The sequence below is a fragment of the Limulus polyphemus genome, unplaced genomic scaffold (assembly GCF_000517525.1).
Source record: "Limulus polyphemus unplaced genomic scaffold, Limulus_polyphemus-2.1.2 Scaffold2413, whole genome shotgun sequence".
Taxonomy (NCBI): Eukaryota; Metazoa; Arthropoda; class Merostomata; order Xiphosura; family Limulidae; genus Limulus; species Limulus polyphemus.
Window position 1 is genome coordinate 100237 of NW_013668023.1, and position 20589 is coordinate 120825.

At 31.7% G+C, this 20589-nt stretch overlaps 1 protein-coding gene across 3 annotated transcripts in view; it reads right to left on the bottom strand.

Moving 5' to 3' along the window:
• The window catches only part of LOC106466893 (endoribonuclease Dicer-like), a 34588-nt gene extending 14568 nt beyond the window's left edge, over positions 1–20020 (bottom strand). For 2 of the 3 annotated variants that reach the window (XR_002612301.1, XM_022394962.1), the window contains exons 1-10: positions 19920–20020; positions 18982–19080; positions 14422–14584; positions 12064–13460; positions 10244–10395; positions 9251–9410; positions 7033–7108; positions 4780–4919; positions 3824–4003; positions 657–870 (exon numbers count right to left, since the gene is read on the bottom strand). Coding sequence is in view for 2 of the 3 variants with exons in the window: in XM_022394962.1 (XP_022250670.1) it covers positions 657–870; positions 3824–4003; positions 4780–4919; positions 7033–7108; positions 9251–9410; positions 10244–10395; positions 12064–13460; positions 14422–14584; positions 18982–19080 (2581 nt within the window). In the remaining variant the exon portion in view is untranslated. Of the gene's footprint in view, positions 1–656; positions 871–3823; positions 4004–4779; positions 4920–7032; positions 7109–9250; positions 9411–10243; positions 10396–12063; positions 13461–14421; positions 14585–18981; positions 19081–19764; positions 19867–19919 lie in introns of those variants that run through there. The other variant, XM_022394964.1, reaches the window with a different exon arrangement.
• Positions 20021–20589: the final 569 nt, after the last annotated feature.

A 20589-nucleotide genomic window follows, 5' to 3' on the forward strand; every position in this document is an offset into this window, starting at 1 on the left:
GTAGATACTTTTTATAGCAATTCTACAAATAACCAACGATCCCTACTTTCCATTAAAATTTTAATTTCCTATTTACAGAGCTTAACATCATTATTACACTGTTCATGTAGTTATATGGAATGCAAATCTCAGGAGATTTGTTTTACTTATCCTCCAGTTTTCCAGTTGTAGTAATCTGCTTTAATATTTATAATTCTATTTTGGTAGAAGCAAATAACTTTGTTTGTTTTTGAATTTCGCGCAAAGCTACACGAGGGCTATCTGCGCTAGCCGTCCCTAATTTAGCAGTGTAAGACTAGAGGGAAGGCAGCTAGTCATCACCACCCACTGCCAACTCTTGGGCTACTCTTTTACCAACGAATAGTGGGATTGACCGTCACATTACAACGCCACCATGGCTGAAAGGGCGAGCATGTTTGATGGGACGGGGATTCGAACCCGCGACCCTCAGATTGCGAGTCGAGCGCCTTATCCACCTGGCCATGCCGGGCCTAGAAGCAAATAACTTACCACAACTGGATAAAAATGGTAGGTTTAGGTGTGGCTTGAGAATCCATATCGTATCCTAGTGCTTGCATATAAAGGTTAAACCTGATATACAGTGTCTCCATGTCCGTTCTATTAAGTGCTATTTTTCACAAACCACTTGTTTTTACCTTTGTTCACTGGGATGATGTAAAACGAAGCATCGGCTTCCTTAGGTTGAAACACCATGGGATACTTGTCAAGACGAAGAACATTGGAAAACGTATAATTGTGGAAGAAAGCTAAATTATCCAGTTCTTCTTCTGAAAACTTTAAATCCGAGTTAATGCACTCCAGTTCTACAAGAACTTCTCCTGATCGTGTGAAAACTGGAAAACTGCATATCTGTAAACAAAAGGTACTTCAAGCTATAATGTTCACAATAAGAAACATCCGAGTTTGAAAAAATATATAATTAGAAAAGGACAGAACAATAAAAACAGGTTTTATCTAAAGGCTTCAAACAGGCACCCATATTCCACTTGACATAAAATACAAGCGACATCAAACTAGAGATAAGTGAAACATTTTTAATTTATTCTCAATAACTTCCACATTTAAAAGTTTCTTTGCTTGTTTGTTTATAAAGATATACAAAAGCATTGCCCACTGGTGGTTTTGAAATGAAAGGAAACTAATCATAAACACTCTAACTACCAGGCCATGCCAGAAAGAAAATGATTGCTTGTATTGTTTAATTCACTTAGAATTATACAGTAACACTAGTTTTTTTTTTTGGTATAAACTAAGATTTTCACTTTTCATTACTTATATGAACTTCATGTTATCGTAAATAATGGAAACTGAAAAAATTGTAATTTTTATCAAATTCAACGTTTTGGTTATATACGTTAAACCCTGTACTTTATACATCTGTTCTTACTAACAAACAAAGCCGTGTAAAAAAAGTAACTTTTTACAAATCAAAAACAGTAATATGTATCCAGATCTATTGGTTGATCTTCATACAGTAAAATGTATCCAGATCTATTGGTTGATCTTCATACAGTAAAATGTATCCAGATCTATTGGTTGATCTTCATACAGTAATATGTATCCAGATCAACATTACTTTATGAAGATCAACCACTGGATACATATCAACCAGTTGATCTGGATACATATTACTGTATGAAGATCAACCAGTAGATACTGTATGAAGATCAACCAATAGATCTGGATACATTTTACTGTATGAAGATCAATCAGTAGATCTGGATACATATTACTGTATGAAGATCAACCAGTTGATCTGGATACATATTACTGTATGAAGATCAACCAGTAGATCTGGATACATATTACTTCATGAAGATCAACCAGTTGATCTGGATACATATTACTTTATGAAGAAATATGTATCCAGATCAACTGGTTGATCTTCATACAGTAATATGTATCCAGATCTACTGATTGATCTTCATACAGTAAAATGTATCCAGATCTATTAGTTGATCTTCATACAGTAATATGTATCCAGATCTACTGATTGATCTTCATACAGTAAAATGTATCCAGATCTATTAGTTGATCTTCATACAGTAATATGTATCCAGATCTATTGGTTGATCTTCATACAGTAATATGTATCCAGATCTATTGGTTGATCTTCATACAGTAATATGTATCCAGATCTACTGATTGATCTTCATACAGTAATATGTATCCAGATCTATTAGTTGATCTTCATACAGTAATATGTATCCAGATCTATTGGTTGATCTTCATACAGTAATATGTATCCAGATCTATTGGTTGATCTTCATACAGTAATAAATATTCATGGGAATAGTCTTTTATAACTTTAACATATTACAGTTGGTTCATACTTGTTTACATCGGCTTGACCAATAGCTGTAGAATAAGAAGGAAGTCGCCCACCATTTAAAAACTGTTACTGGTAAAAATAATCATGTGAACTGCTGTAACTTTAATTAGATGTTGGTCATACTCTTAAAAACACCAGCAACTAATAATAATTAACTAGATTTTTGCTTTACTGCCCCCTTGTGTTGAGAATCATTAATACAGCAGTCTTTAGGAAAACCTTAGTAAGGTTTGTTTCTTTATTATGAATTTTGCGCAAAGCTAAACAAGGGCTATCTGCGCTAGTTATCCCTAATTTAGTGGTGTAAGACTAGAGGGAAGGCAGCTAGTCATCACCGCCAACTCTTGGGCTACTCTTTTACCAACGAATAGTGGGATTGACTGTCACATTATAATGCCCCTATGGGTGAAAGGGCGGGCATGTTTGGTGTGACGGGGATTCAAATCCGCGACCTGCACACTGCAAGTCGAGCGCCCTAACCACCTGGCCGACCTTAGTAAGTAATTCATATTTACAATGTGTAAAGCTCAAACTAAGTTAAATTGATTTTCAAGAACTTTCATTAAGGGTAAAGCTAACTGTTTTATCTTCAAGATTTATAAAAGTTATAATTTTTTTTTATCTATTATAAAAATTTTTCATTCAGCCTTTACTCTTTTCTTGAACTAATTACCAGGCAAAAAAAAATATTAGTTTCAATTTAACATATTAGAAGATTTCATTTTAAAGAAGCTTAAAATCTTTCAGCTTCCATGGACAACATCCACTTATTTTTTCCCCAAACATAGAATGCCCCTGTGTCTAGCTAACTTGTTCAAGTTCTGTTGACACACTATTTACTCCATAACATAAACTGGTAACATAGTATACTTTTATGAAATAGATTTATCCCAACATAGAATGCCCCTGTGTCTAGCTAACTTGTTCAAGTTCTGTTGACACACTATTTACTCCATAACATAAACTGGTAACATAGTACACTTTTATGAAATAGATTTATCCCAACATAGAATGCCCCTGTGTCTAGCTAACTTGTTCAAGTTCTGTTGACACACTATTTACTACATAACATAAACTGGTAACATAGTACACTTTTATGAAATAGATTTATCCCAAACATAGAATGCCCCTGTGTCTAGCTAACTTGTTCAAGTTCTGTTGACACATTATTTACTCCATAACATAAACTGGTAACATAGTACACTTTTATGAAATAGATTTATCTATTATTAATTGTTCACTTCTATCATGCCTTCTATCAGTTTACCTTTTTTATTCTGTAAAACCACTGGGGTCAAATAAAAAAAAAGCCACTGGTGTCGACCACTCAACTTACCTCACAAAAAAGAAACCTGCCAAACTTTCAAGTATTTACGACTCAATCTTATTCAAACATGGGTAAAATGACCTTGTATGCAGCATTATCATAATACAATGGTCCAATTAGCAAAAACAAAAAAAGGTTCTTACAGAAGGTATCTCTTTAGTGGTCAAGATTCCAAACCCTCGACTTGTATCTGCAGGGTCAGGAATGTTTCGTCCTCTGGTGTTCTGCTGCTCTGGAATTGGACAAGTCAGTTTCATCCTGAATCTGTAGAGAATACAGCTTACCCCAGGAACTGGGTAGCTCTTCCGTAGCACATCTGCTATCTAAAAGTAAGATAATGGTTTCCAAATTAACAAACATAATTAAATCTCAAAATTCACTGTAAAAAATTAAATTTTTCACTCATAAACAAATAATTTAATTGGCTATCTTTGATGAATAAGAAGATCATGCAAACCATGCCTTTTTCAAACTGTCATATGTATGGTTGGTATAATGTCTCAGTGACCCCTGGTCTCCAAAATTGTGTTCTCTGAATTTCTGTAGATGAGCTTTATTTCATCTAACATCTATAAAAAGTCATCAGTCAAAACAAAATAAATTTTCAAGTCTAAGCTATTTGTTTAATACTCGAACCAGACATGACTAATAACACGAGATCTTTTAAGACAATATTATAGAAAACTTAATAAAATACACAGAAACTGATTAAATCAGTTCCTAAAAACAACACGCAACACCAGACAAATTGATGAATGGACAACTCTGCATTTTGTTTTTCTTACAACATTTTATATTTCAATACCAATGATAATATAATACAAGATCCTTTCAGCTAGTCAAGCACGATACTCTTGACAAAAAAAAACGTTTACTGAAAAACATTTAAACAAATGAAAAATAAAAAACATCTAGCAACATTAGATAGGGAAGAATGTTATTATATCGTACATTTTGTAAACACAGTTTCATCTGTAAAAAACATAAGTTAATTGGTTTACCTTAAATCTTCATAGTACTTGAAACCTTAAATCAAAACTACATGTACTAAAAGTACAAACAAAAACGTTAACAAAGGCCTGTGTGACGTACTATATACCTTTTTATAATAGAACTGTCTTCTTTTTGTTGTGCCTGGCCTTGCTGAGCCAGGAGAAACATGTTCTTCATCTTCTTCTAGAAGTTCATCAAATTTTATGGCCTCCTTGCCAACAGGAAGAAGGTTGTCATCAAGTTCTCCTGAAAATATAAACATCATAAAATATATATATACAAAATTTGTTTATTTTCATATAGACTAATGATTCTAATTTTCTTTATTCAAGAATCCTTACCTTTCTTTTTTTGGACGTTTTAGAATTGCAACAAAAAAAAAAAAATGTCATGTTACTGTATAATACAGATTATGGCGAGGCAATTAGTGGAATATGTAACTGATTACATTCCACTAATCCATGATGGCTAAAAAAACAACACTTATAATGCCAAAAAATTGAGTTTCGAAACCCACAGTGTTTGTTTGTGAATTTCGCCCAAAGCTACATGAGGGCTATCTGTGCTAGCCATCCCAACATTAGCAATGTAAGACTAGAGGGAAGGCAGCTAGTCATCACCACCCACTTCCAACTCTTGGGCTACTCTTTTAACAATGAATAATGGGATTGATCATCACATTATAATGCCCCCATGGCTGAAAGAGTGAGCATGTTTGGTGTGATGGGGATTCGAACCCACGACCCTCAGATTGTGAATCTAGCGCCCTAACCACCTGGCCATGCCGAGCCTACCCACATTAGCAGAGCATACATAGCCCATTGTGTAGATTTGTGCTAAACAATAAACAAACATAAAGGCAATATTTCAAATACTTAGATAGTTAAATTTTGTCACCCAGCTGTAATGTAGATAAAATATATGAAAAATATATAGATAAAATATATCTCAATCAGAAATTAAGTTCTGAGTGTTTTATAAAAACAAACATGAAATAATAACATCTATCGTTAGCCAAAATTCCAAAGTTTTTAATACATCAAATTTATTGCATCCAAAGCACATTTAGTCTTTTAGGTGTTTGTGTGTGTGGTTGCCTTTTGTTTGTTCTCTATTTTACTAAAATATTTTTTCAGTATTACATTAGATACTGTATAATTTCATTTATTAAAATATTTCAGGAAAACTAATTCATGAAACTATTAGAAAGTTGTCTTAAATACACTCAAGTTGATGAGTCCATTACAAATAATTTCTTAGAATCCAGCAATACTTGAAATACCATGAATGCAGTTCACTTTAATTTATATAAAAATATAGATTTAACAAACAATAGTGTTTCTGTAGCTTTTTAAAAAACATATTTTCTGATAACCAAATTAATTTCCTTACATTTCAGTTGAAAATTATTTAACAAATAAAAGTAAAAATAGTGATCTGCCAGGTTAAGATACACATACATATATAGATACATACATATTAAAAAACAAATTAACTTCTGGAAAAACTTAAACTTCTCTTGTGCAAAAGAAAATAAATCGTACACCATGTTGCTTCATTTCTTTCTTTTATCAACTCAGGTAGTTTCAACGAAGAAGTGAAAAAATTTTGGTTTAGAATTTCTTTTTAGTTACCCAAGGGAAGCTGAAGTTTTTCAGAAGTTTATGGAAATATTTGGGTTTCCCCATCTAATAAATTATCCCCTTCAATTGGACAAATAAAAAGCATAATGAAACCAACTTTACTATAAAGATCTAACACTAAATTCAAATATGATTTTTATCACACTTATTAAGCCTAAAGATATTTCTTGTTTGGTCAGGCATTTTGGACCAATACAGAATTATTACAGGACCATTTTTCTCTCTGAAAGTATTCTAAAGTAATAGTGGATCAAATTAACACTCCATAATGAAGTTCCAGAGATTAAAGATGCTATTTTAGTAAATGATTTTTGCTACTAACATATCAATTATTGGCTTATTTATTTCTTTTTTTTATGATCAAATTGAAGCTCCTGTGACATTTCCTTTACAAATAAACAATAAACTAGAGAATGAAGGCATTGAAAAATTTTTGTAAGGCACGCAGTCACCTCAGAAGGATTTTAAAGTAGTTTACATTTTAACAATTTAATTTTTTCACTTTAATAAAAATTGCAAAGCCTAAAAAAATCTGCCTATAAAGATTTATATCAATGTAAGATAATTATTATTTATTTGATAAAAATAATGTAAATGTAATTACATGCAAGTTATTCTGATATTTTCTTTGCAAAAATCACAACTTATCTGCTAGTCTGAAGCATTACTAATTAAGTATAAACTAATGCCATTTGAAACTCAGATTCAAAACTTACCAATTTCATGGAGTCTCCTGCATGTTTCTAAGGCTGCAGCCATCTTTGCTAAGTGTTTGCTTTGCATTTTGTCTCCCTGAGAAACAATAAATAAATATTAAACTTAAACATTTCAGGTTGCCAATTACAACCGCAGCTTTGAAGTGTGCATATTAGAACATATTCTTCTTTGCTTTCATTCATAAGTTATTAGTTTTATATAAACTGTAAAGGCATATTCTTCAATTCAGGGATCATCAATATATATCACATTCACATAGGCCTATTGAGAAATTAATTCATTAACATTTAATTGTGCCATACGTTTCAAACTTGCTCATAAAAGATTTTTTTTAACCATTAAAGTTTGATGGTGGTGGAAGGGAATGATTATGGGAACTCAGTTAGAGACGATCATTATTAAAAACAATTATAAAGTCCAATAAATAAATTTATTCATATTTTTGTAAATTGTAGGCCAAGCTGGTTGACTCAAGACTAAGTAGCATAAAACATTAAATAAAAGTGTAGAGAAAGTTATGTAAAAAAGTAGTAAACTACCAATGTACAAGAAAGTCCTCTAGACAAAAACTTGATGACATCAATTGTTAAAAGTAAGGATCCATCAGGGTTAGAAATAATGAAATAAAATTACATTAATTCGAGAGAAGCTATCAGAAAGATTACATTCCCTCAAGTAAAGCTGCATTTCCTCTTAAATTGTTTTTTTTTATATTTAATCCATGCAATATGTTCACTTTCACTGGTCATAACTAAATGAACACGGATGGACCATGCATTCTCGATCGGGAAAGACAAATGAAAAGATGAAATTTCTCAAGCAAAGTTAAATTCCTCCATGCTAGATAAGTTAGTCAGAGGATGAAAAAAAACATGTCCTCAATTTTGACCTTGAAGGTCATTTTAAAGGTAACAAAGGTCACATGGAGGACATAAATTAAAGTGATAATAAAGTTAGTTTATCTGAGAAAGATAGTGACATACAAAATTAGTAATTCTGGTTTTTAATACACTGACCAACACAAATAACAATAACTTACTTTCTACTGAAAATACAAAGGACACCCCAGCAGTGATGTAACGAACTAAAATGAACACACCACTACAGTTAACGTTAAAAAATAAAAAAACAATTTATTCACAATAACAACACTTGGAATTAAATTCAACATTTATCACAGTTATTAAACGAGTGCCTGGCCAGGACTTCACACCAATATTAATAAACAATTTATCAAAAATATTAATAAATCAATAATAATGAAATCAGGAAAAGAAAGAACCAGAAAGAAAAATCCTAATTCCAAAAAAATACATCAAATACAATATTCATACGATACCTTTCAATATCAATAATGGTATCAAGTGGCAAACAGCAATAAATATATATATAAATATCCTTCAATAACTCTCTCTCTCTCTCTCTTAGTGAAGCTTCTGACAGGGTATTTATTCACAGTATCAAGTGGCAAACAGCAATAACTATATAAATATCCTTCAATAACTCTCTCTCTCTTAGTGACGCTTCTGACAGGGTATTTATTCACAGTATCAAGTGGCAAACAGCAATAACTATATATATATCCTTCAATAACTATCTCTCTCTCTCTCTCTTAGTGAAGCTTCTGACAGGGTATTTATTCACAGAGCAGGTCACGAGAGTACAACCTCATGTGACCATACATTTACATACTCTTCTGCTACGTTAATAGTATCTGTACGTCACCACTAGAGAAGCTGGTATCAGTTTCATCATATACACATATATATTTACTCAAAATACAAATGATTATGTAGAAGGTGAGTTAGCATTTTAATGCAACTAAAATTCATAGATAAACTAAACGATAGAAGGAAATAGTAAATGAACGATAATCACAATCATAGAATTTGTCATCTCACAATAGTTAATGTCATTCATTGATTTGTTTGTTTTGTTGTTAAGCACAAAACTACACAATGGGCTATATGTGCTATGCCCACCAGGTATCATAATCCAGTTTTTAACATTATAAGCATTTAAAATTACAGCAGAGTCACTGGGGAGCATATGTTTATTGATGTTTTTTGCTTTACTTTCTTGCGTGACTCGTGTTATTTGACACCCTCTAAACTACAAGAAATTTGATACATAAAAATGTGTTTAAAAAGCCAATGGAGGGGGGGGGGGCATATGAACCATATCAGTAATTCTAGGGTTAAAACATAATGTACTTACTATAGTCGGTTCCTTTAATGGAGAGTTAATTGGAAGGTAAATTGTAGCTTGGTAGTAATTCTGCTTGTTTCCTGGGCTCTTGTCATCAGCACTTACATCCACTATTTGACACTCTGGAGTTAGCCGAGTAAAAGTGTCACTCGGTAATTTTGCACAATATCTGGTAAATTAGAAACATTTATCATCACAAGACCAAAAATCACATTCGGTATTTCTTTTAATCCACCTGCTTACAGTGGGATTTCTAATTAAGAACTTCTGCAAATCTTTATTTTAAAATTTGATCATTAACCCTAACCAGGTGAGAACTAAATGGCTAATTCAGTTTGATTGAGAAATGGATATTTTTTTTCATTATGAGTGTGACTGCTTGATAATAACTGCTATGAAATTTCTACAATATTGTAACTTAAAATTACAAATCCAAGAGGCTATTAATCACTAGTTAAATCTTCAAAAAATGAAAGTTACTTCTTGTAATTAAAAATGTGCATCTCAGCTTGACAAGAAATAACCTAGACATTTTTTTTCATATCTGATTCTTCTTTCCCACAAAAAATCAAACTTGAATGCAACAGAACTACAAGTTGTAAAATCACATTTATTTTTCATACATATGATACACAAAGAAATATTAACAAAACTTCAGTCTTTTCCAGTTTGTCTATCACGTTTTTCAGTGAACTTGTTTAAACAAATCTTAGCTCTTTTGATATTTGACATTTATGGATGTTTAACATTCTTATTTATATGTGTAAACATGTCACAAGATAATATCTTATGTTTTGTATAAACATAAGACAGAAAGTAATGAATACTTATTTTAATAACAGCAGTACATCAGTTGCATATAGTTTTGTTATAGTCAAGTGAATATCACAATCATGGCATAGACATAGATCCCATTCCTCATTGGTTCACAAAAGACAGGAACAGCAAGCACAATATGCACATTACTAATACTAATAATTATATTTTATACTGTTGTCTAACCTGTTGACAAGAGAAATGGCCGAACTCAAGGTTACACGTGCTGCTCCTTCTTTTTTCACAGGCATGTATGGCTCTTTAATTTTGTTGATAATCTGTTCATCAATCTCTTCATCATCAGGACATTCTCTTCCATGGCATTTACTCAGTACAAGCTATTGAGAAATACCTAGATCTTGATATGCATACACAAACTGATTCTATTTTTGTATAATATAAGAAGTTCTAAAGATCATAAACCTGTTCTCCTACAAGAATTTTTTAAGCTTTGTGTTTTGCAATTGCACAGTTTTAATAGCAGTTCTAGAGATATTTGTAAATTATACTTAAAAAATAATCTTTCATCTTATGCTATCCGAATCTTGTTTAACAAATGTACTGTTCTCATTCAAGTAAATATTTTATCATCCATTACTAACCATTTAGACATCACGTTCTTCTTAAACTCTACAAACTTCTTGTGTGAAATATTGCAATATTAAAGACTTTAACTCAATGTACATTTGTGTAAGTTTATAATAATGATTACAATGCAGATACAATTATTGTAATGGACCTCTTCTCCCAAAAGTTTTGAAATTAATTTAGTAATATTGAAATAAGATTTCTAAGAAATGTAAACTGTGAGCACCTAATATGAACTGGTTTGGTTATGTATAAACACAGGTAGAGAAATATATATAAACTGTGAGCACCTAATATGAACTGGTTTGGTTATGTATAAACACAGGTAGAGAAATATATATAAACTGTGAGCACCTAATATGAACTGGTTTGGTTATGTGTAAATCAAGGTAGAGAAATATATATATAATGTAAACGTGAGCACCTAATATGAACTGGTTTGGTTATGTGTAAATCCAGGTAGAGAAATATATATAATGTAAACGTGAGCACCTAATATGAACTGGTTTGGTTATGTGTAAATCCAGGTAGAGAAATATATATAATGTAAACGTGAGCACCTAATATGATCTGGTTTGGTTAAGTGTAAATCCAGGTAGAGAAATATATATAATGTAAACGTGAGCACCTAATATGAACTGGTTTGGTTATGTGTAAATCCAGGAAGAGAAATATACATAATGTAAACGTGAGCACCTAATATGATCTGGTTTGGTTAAGTGTAAATCCAGGTAGAGAAATATATATAATGTAAACGTGAGCACCTAATATGAACTGGTTTGGTTATGTGTAAATCCAGGAAGAGAAATATACATAATGTAAACGTGAGCACCTAATATGAACTGGTTTGGTTATGTGTAAATCCAGGTAGAGAAATATATATATATAATGTTAGGATATATAAAAATATCTTGGTTATAAATCAAACTCAACTCTACATTTAACCATGAAAATTCCTGCATCAGAGTCTTTTCAATACAATCTGACTTTTATAACTCTTATCATAAAATTACAAGACACAAAACCACTGTCTTCTTTAGTGATGCTTATGGGATATTTAAATATATGGGTCAAAATACACTTCTGAATTTTTGATGAAAGTAATATTTTTTAACAATAAACACTGTTATTACTGAAATAAACCTCTTGTTGAATACTATTTATATAAAGGAAGACCACAATATTTCATATTACAGAAGTATCATTACAGATTGTGTTAATAATATCTTAAAACTTAATATCAAAGCTATCTTCTTATACAGTGTTTAAGCTTCTATAACACTTGGTTAGTTCCATGTGCAGAAAAAGTATTAAAAATTTTATTATGCTACACTAAAGTAAACATACCTGTTCAATAATATGAAAATCACGAACAACACTACAGTAAACATACCTGTTCAACACTAAAGTAAACATACCTGTTCAATAATATGAAAATCACGAAGTGTCTCTAAAAACTTATTCTTCTGTTGAGTCGACACCATGAGTTTAAACGAAGAATTGGGTGCTCTTGCACGACCTTTTGACTGCACATACGAACGATAATCTGGGGGCTCATCAAATCTCACAACCAAGTTGCATTTAGGCACATCCATCCCTTCTTCAATCACAGCTGTTGCCACGAGGAGATTACACTCACGATCTCTGAACCTTTTCAGGATTTCTCCCTGATGGCAAACAGCCATGGATGTGTCTTTGCAAATTTTATCTGTGTTTGCTGAGTTATGACCAGCTACAAAATCGGGAACTATAAAGCTGTACTCGGGATACGATCTGCTCACCTCTGTCAGCCACATGCTAAGTAAATGAGCAGTACTACGCTGTCTAACAAAAATAATTCCACAAAGGTAGTCAGGCTCATCAGTTGACATTTTAACAGTTTCCAAACCAGAAATGTTGTTAGTTCTGTCACTGTCACAATCTACCTTTGAAGTAATTCTGTACTTGGACAAGATCTCTAAAAGTTTTCTCAACTTATGAGGTGCATTCTCTAAGACATCCAATTTCTTTCCATCACTCCCAATGCACAGATCTTCACATTGACGAGAAACTACTTCAAGCACAGTTCTGGTCATTATTAAGAAATTACGATGGTCGTCCGAGTATAACTGTTCAATTTTGCAATCCATTTCAGCAATATATATTTCTGCAGCCTTTTTTCCACACCAGGGTCCTAGATTCATAATCACATTACAAATTTCATTTAAATACTGTTTAGGCATATGACAAGGATGTGGAAAGTCAGCAAACTCACTTTTAACACTAATATTTGTACCAACAATAAAGGACAAGGCACATTCCAGTAGTCCAAGCATTTCATTGTCTTGTGAAAAATGCAATGGTTTGTAAACTACAACATCCTCTTTTGGTTTGTTTCCATATTTAGTCAGGTAGGTAAGGTCACTTGCTGTTTCTGCTTTACTTCTTAAGGTCAGCTCTAAATTTCTTATTTTGCTTTCTAACTGATTAGGTTTACACTTGTTGTTCAAAATTGAAGCAGTCAAACCAAGTACTCTAGGCTGGTTTTTCTGAGGACAGGTATCAAAACACAGCATGATTTCTCGATAAGAATGATTTTTTACTGCTCTATGACATTCGTCAATAATAAGCAGGTTTATTTTTGACAGTGGCAAAAAGCCGTGAAGTAAGATGGTTTTCAAAATATCTGGAGTCATCACTAACACGTTATATTTTTGAAAATTGCTTTTCCAGTCTTCTGCACACCACAAATCCACTTTCATATCACCAAAAAAGAAACCAATAGCAAGGTCTGTGTAATCTTGTATCCTTTCTTTCTGTTGTAACACTAATGGCACTGTAAAAATATACATTTTTTATTACGAATACCTTAAAACAAACTCACAATAACATTCATACAAATCACTGTTAAAATACCTACTGACTCTAATGTTTGTGTGTTTCTCTAAACTGGAGGCTACTAGACCCTAACAAACCAAAAGATTAGGCTCAAAAGATTCATCCATCCTGGATACAAGCAATGCATGTGAATAATTTAGAAATATTGGAGCCAAATAGGAGAATCCACACCAGCAGTGAGCAACAGAAATAATGAACTATTGTTGGCGTAAAGCCTACTAAAAGCAACTCATATTGATGCATGTTAATTTCTGTGTGTACGTGTTGTTAAAATTTAACAAAAAACTTTTTCTACTGCAAAATTTTTAAATCATAATATTCATATAATGCTGTAGCTCAAAGTTATTTTAGTCAATTTTCAGAGTACTTGTTTATATCATTTTATGCTAATATAAAATGTTACATTTTCATGTTTTAAAAAAATGTACGTGCAATAAGTTTGTATATGTTTTGTTTTTATTTGAGTTTCGAGTAAGTTTGCTTCGAAATGTTCCAAAATTTTGTTAATACGTTCAATTTTTTGTTAAGCTCTGAGAATACTGTTAACAAGTCTAAAAACACAGAAGATTAATTTATTAAACTTTTGAAAATACTCAGAGTAGCATCACTGCTGGAGATGGTTTTTGGTCTTAAAATACTTTCAGAAAGAGCATATCGTAGTGGTCAAATATACAATTTTGTGTAGTTAAATAAGAATGTGAATTGAGTGAAATATCACAAATCTATATATTTTGTCAAATTCCAAAATGTTATAATTTAGGGAAACAAAAACACTTAAGTTTGTCTCAGTAAGGAGTTTAGCTTATGGTGAAAGAATTTGTTTTAAAACTAATCTCTAAAGGCACAAAGTGTACCTCTAACTATGGTCACCCTTAATAAAATTTGTAAATACATCTCACCTGTAGGCACCACGAAAAATGTCCTTTTCCCATCCTCATCGTATGGTTTCCTCACTTCATGAGCAAGTTCCTTAATCAACATGACTGCTATGAATGTTTTTCCTGTTCCTGTTCCCAAACAGGCAATCGTATTTCTTTGACGAGCTGCATCAAGAAGCTCCACCTGGAACGACACATAAGCTTTTATATATATATATATGTGAACATGATTTATAGATGTGCATAGAACGTTAATTTTTTCATATACTGGAAATACACTTTTCAACAGAATCAGTGATAGTTTTCATGTATTTCTTTCTTTACTGTTAGTTTCCATTATCAGTTAAAAATGTGTAATATTTTTATTGTAAGGATTATTTCATTGCTTCTCACATGGATTTAGGGCTAACCTAAACCTCCTTAAGTGGCCAAACCCTGTCAGATAACAAATTACTTTCAAATATCTTACTATAAAGATGATCCATTGTGTGTTATTAAATCTGTGTTTTAGCATCCATTACCCACAATTAGCTGGCTCAATTACCATAATTTTTGGTAATTGTAACTAGAAACTATCAGATGATGTACATGGGCTACTTTGTTTTAGCATTTTTGCCTGAGGAGGAGGATAAAAAAAAAAGTACATGAAATAGGCCACATTTCTACTCTTTTTTTTTTTTAATAAAGTTTTTGGCTTGCATCATCATAAGTTGGCTGCTCAATTACCATGTTTTGGTATTGTAACTGTAAACTGTCCAACAATATAGACAAGCTATTTGGTTTAAGAATTTTTGCTAAAAAAAAAAAAGATCCTGAAATAGGACTCATTTCCACTTTTGTATAGATTTTTGGCTTGCATCACCCAGAGTTGGCTAGCTCAATTACTGGACATTGTCCAACAGTGTACATGGGCTACTTTGTTTAAGGATTTTTGCCCGAGAAGGGCAATAAAAGGTGATTCTGAAACACAGCACAATTATACTTTTAGTTTTACTTTTGGCTTTTGATTTAAAGATACATTTAGTTAAACGAGTCAGTTATTTCCTTCAACAAAACAGAACAAGCATCTGAAATCTAACGAGGCCATCGGGGTTTAATAACAAAAGAAAGAAGGAAGGGGAAGATTATCTAACATTGTACTTTTGTTACCTTGTTAAGCTTTTAATAAAGTTTTTGTTCTTACCAATTCAACCTGTTTCTAAACTATAAGCCTACCAGCTTACCATACCTCAAGTTATCTTATGTCTTCTCACTGAAGACAATTTCTGTAGCTTTCAAACAGATATGATTTAATACACAAATACTTTCACAATTCACAAATGAATGAAACTGAACGTTCACAGAAACTATAAAAAAAAACAACCCTTAAACCTCTTTATATTTAGTCTAATTCTTGCTCCACCTAATCATATTTAAACTTTCATTACAGTGGTTTTTCAAAGCTGTTTCATTAAATGATGAAACAATGGGGCATCATAACAAGATTTCAACCAAGGGTTGTATAAAATAAGGGATATCCTTGAAAATCAAGAAATGGATAACATATTCTGAAGGATTCTTGGCAAAAATAAAGTTGTTCTTTAGGATGAGCAAAAAAACTGAAAAGTGGATTGTTTTGTTTACAGCAGCTGTGCAGAAATGAAAATATGATTGTTGTTTTCTTCATGTCAGAAAATGAAAAAAATACCAATTCTAAAATATATATAGCTACACAGTTACTCAAATGGCTTGTAACCAACCAAGGAAAATGAAAAATTATAAATGATTTTATTTATTAATCAAATAAGTATTTAGACAATGTAAAAACAAAATATATTTTTATATTATTCAAGTAGCCTAGATTTAAAGTCAAACAACATGAAAATTAAAATAAGATCACTGAATTTTGTAAAATAAAACTTTTGATGGTTATAACTTTATCTTACAAAGTTTAAAAATCATTAGGGAATGAAGAAGTGTAAAACTAGAAATTCTATTCAGATAATATATTATTACCATGCTAACAAGTAACAACAATTAATAGTTTCATTTTGAGTTCACTTAATGATTATAAGTGATATTTCATTACACGTTACAGCTGTTACAGTCATACATGTTTTTAAAAATATTCTTCCTTACCGTAAAAGCTGTAACATATAATGAAATAATAAGTAACAACATTGTTTAAGTTGGATACAAGTTAACTGTTTAATACTGTAACCAAATTTTCAGTATATGAAAGAAGAGACTTCCACTATAATTATATGATATTTTGGTTTAATCAGTGTTGACCGTATGATCCTAAGTTACCTTAACAAAAGTTAACATAACGTTATATATTCTGTAAATGATTAGGTTATAATCCAGTGATTTCAAAGCTTATATCTTTATTTCTAGTAATACGATTGATATACAATTAAAAACAATCAGAAACAAACATTTCAAACCTCTTAATTTAAATTAAAGAATTATAATTATTTATAATGCTGTAAGCAAAAAATTATATCCCTGGAAAACTGTGTTCAAAACTGTTTAAAAAGTCATTACTTGTACAGTCATTTCTCACTTATTTTAAACATCAGCAGTGTGAAAACCATCTTTCTCATGAGAATTCTAACTTTCAAACAATGAAAAATTGATTCTATAAAGAGTGTAAGTTACAAGAGCTGCAGGGGATCCTAAACGACATCAACTTTGATTAAAACAAATCTCTAAAACTCTAGACACATTGTTAGTGTGTCTGGAAAAAACTAAGGCATGAAAATTTACCATTGCAACAACATATTGTTGTATTAGCTTAGAAATAATCAGTTATTGGCCGAGGCCTTAACCAGAGTATTGTAGACTCCAACTGTGTTAAAATTCTGCACAAGCTTGGGCCTTGGGCTAACACAGTACACAGTTCAGGCTTTGGCCAAAAAAGATCTGGGTTTGGGCTGGATCAAGCTTAGGCGAGGTAACTTTTGGGAAACTTATTTGTAATAATTCAGATTTACTCGGGTTTTTTGTTCAATTTTTTCAAGGTTTAATCTTTGAAAAATAGTAACTTACACCTTCAGCTGCAGCCAAACAATAGTTATTTGAGGTTTTGTAATCTTTATGCAAGATAGTAACTATAATGTTGATAAGTGCACATGTTAGGATTTATATTATTACCTTTTTTTATTTTCTATCTCGGCAGGTTGGAACATAAAAACAGGCCACAGTCAGCCAGTGTTGCTGAGTCAATTTTAGTGTGAAGAAAATCGAGTACTACATGGGCTCGGGCCAGATAACTACTGGGCTGGGCCATATATACTTATAAAATATTTACCCATGCAGACCTCTAAGCTATGTTGATTTCAGAAAACCTCAAAAAGGCTTTTATAGTAATTTATATCCTCACCAAATACAAATTTAAGATTGTTTATATTATATTATCATTATTTTTTTATTTATTTATTTGATAGTTTTAGTTTAGTTTAGAGGATGGGACAGCCAAGATGGACCAATAGGTCCCTAAACATTATGCTATGTTAAAACCCTGACATCAAATGTTTCTTTTTTATGTTGTGTGGTAATAATGGCTGACTGTTTTTTTTTATTAATTTGTGAAAAAAATGAAGGGGGTGATATCTTCTTGATCTACACCTATTTATACAACATAATAATACCCTTACAATTATAAATTTCTGAAAACAAGTGGGTGGAGGGGTTTTCTCCCCCAAAACCACTCCTCTAGATCTAATCCTGCTTATACATTAAATAATAATTAATTCCTGAAAACAAATATGGGGCATGCGCCCCAGAGACTTGTTTATAAAACACAGAATACAGTCATTAATTTCTGGAAAAAAAAATGGAAGAGGGGTCCAGACTTGCTGAACCCCTCCCCTTAGAAATGCATCTGCTTATACATTAAAAACTACAGTTACCCAATTTTATGTTAGAAACATAAAACAATGTAAAAACAAACAAGAACATGTACACTTTATTTAACACTTAAGTAGCCAGAAAGTTAACAATAGGTGCTGCCAGCCAGTTACCTTCCCTCATCCGCAGTTTTTTCCATAAATCTCTTAATCTAGTTACGATTGAATTGCCCAGCATCTATTCTTTTTGTACTTAACTGTAAGAACAGAAGGGATAGTTGATGCACTCGTAACTTTTGGCAGAGCAGAAGTAATCTTCAGCTAAGACATTTTTCTAACAGAGTGTGTGGCCTTTGGATTGGGTTGCTTTTAGCTGTGATGAATACAATTAATTTAAGGGAAAACTTAATAAATATTGTAATGATAAAACCTGGCTTTGAGTCTGATCTTTTCTTTAAAAAAATAACTGAATAATTATGCTTGGGCTCATAATAAAACATCTGTTTCTTTTGACATAATATAAAAACACAAATATTTACTTTAAAAAAGTGTTTAGAAAATTAGTATCAGTTTCTCCTTACCAGTGAAACTTAATAAATCTGTTGGATACTGCTGGTTTCTAACTTAATTAAAAAATATATTAAGAGTTCTAATAGTCCTTTATATTTGGACTACAAATGAAATATTTTATATAATAAACACCCTACATCTAAGATGCACCATAATTTCACCTTGCTTTTGAACAACATACCTGGTACTCTCTTGGAGTGAAGGTTTTGGTATGAACATTTTCTGTATGGAAATACCGGCGATATTTACTAGGAACTGCCTCGCTTGTTTTATTATCCATCTAATAAGAAATACAAAAATATTAGTTCAACAAACGCTCAATGTAACAAATTATTTCATACCAACTTGTAGACTCACCATAAATATTTATTTCTTCTTTAAACAGAGAAAGTGACTTCAATTATTATTATTAATGAGATTTACACCAATCAGCAAGGTACTTCTTCTGTTACAACTGTTTCCATTCTATTAAAACAGTTCATGTATAATGTTATCACTATTACTATAATTTTTTTACAGTCATCAAAACTGTCCAAACATAAACTATGAGATTTCTTAAGCTATAACATATAGGTATATGTCCAATTTTTAACTTCAGTCTGTTACTGTTAGTGCTGAATTAAGTGGCACTAACCATTTGAACATTGGCATTACTAAGTCAAAACAACAAAATGAAACCTTTAATAATAATAAAACAAAATGAGACTACGTCATTATAATGTTATTCATCAAACCCTTCAAACAAATGAAAACGTAACTCGGAAGCTGGGAACACTGTAACTTGCAAGATGTTTAATGTTATGTGCTGCTTTCTTACGTTTAACTTAAATATTTTCTTTTTATCATCAACTTTTAGTTTTACCACTAAACCCGACATTTGGGTTGCTTTACCACATGCCGCTAAGCATGAATAACTTATGCGCCGCACATAGTAACAACGAAAACATGGTTTTCCATCACTTACATTTTTCTACCCAGTCTACGCACTTGAGTACTTGACTTAATCACTTACTTAGGCTTAACGAACAAATGGTAAACTGATTATGCATAAACACGTTCATTAAAATTCGGATTATCCGTTCTAAAAATATGTAACAATTTCATAACCTTTTTACTTGCCTTAGTCAAAACTTTAAACTGTAATCCAAAGGGGGAAAGGCATCATATAAATATAGAATTTCCAAAACCCAAACCAAAACAAACTCCTTTGAAAAACTCCATTAAATGAATAGCAACACATGCGTGCATGCGTATACTACCTACACGCTAATGTGCAAAAATGTTGTCGATGAAAATATTTCAAACGGTTAGTTATATATATATAAAAAAAAAACGTATTACCACAACTCCACTAAGTTATTCTCACTTCATATACTTTATTCTCGCATACTTTCATTTTCAAACACAATTATACTCTTCTTTCTCGAGGGATAGTCATTGTTATTCTTCCCTCAAATAGTAATATTAGTAATAAAGGGGTTTAGGACTAGTTTAGTAACGACATAACTAGCTATGATTATGAAGATATTCCCCTACTTCTTTAACTTAACTATTAGAATTACCTTGAGCACAATTTTTGTAGAATTATATTTCGGTGGCAGAAGATTGGTAATAAATATATATTTTTTTTTATAATAGTACTTTGTAATTATTCAGAAGTTGTACATAATTGTTTCAAACCGAGAGTTCAACCTTCCTAGGTATAGTGAACACGGGTCTATTAGACGGGTTCAACGATGTGCAGTGAACTTTGGCTCAGGACAAAGTGGGCCCAAAAACATAAAAAACA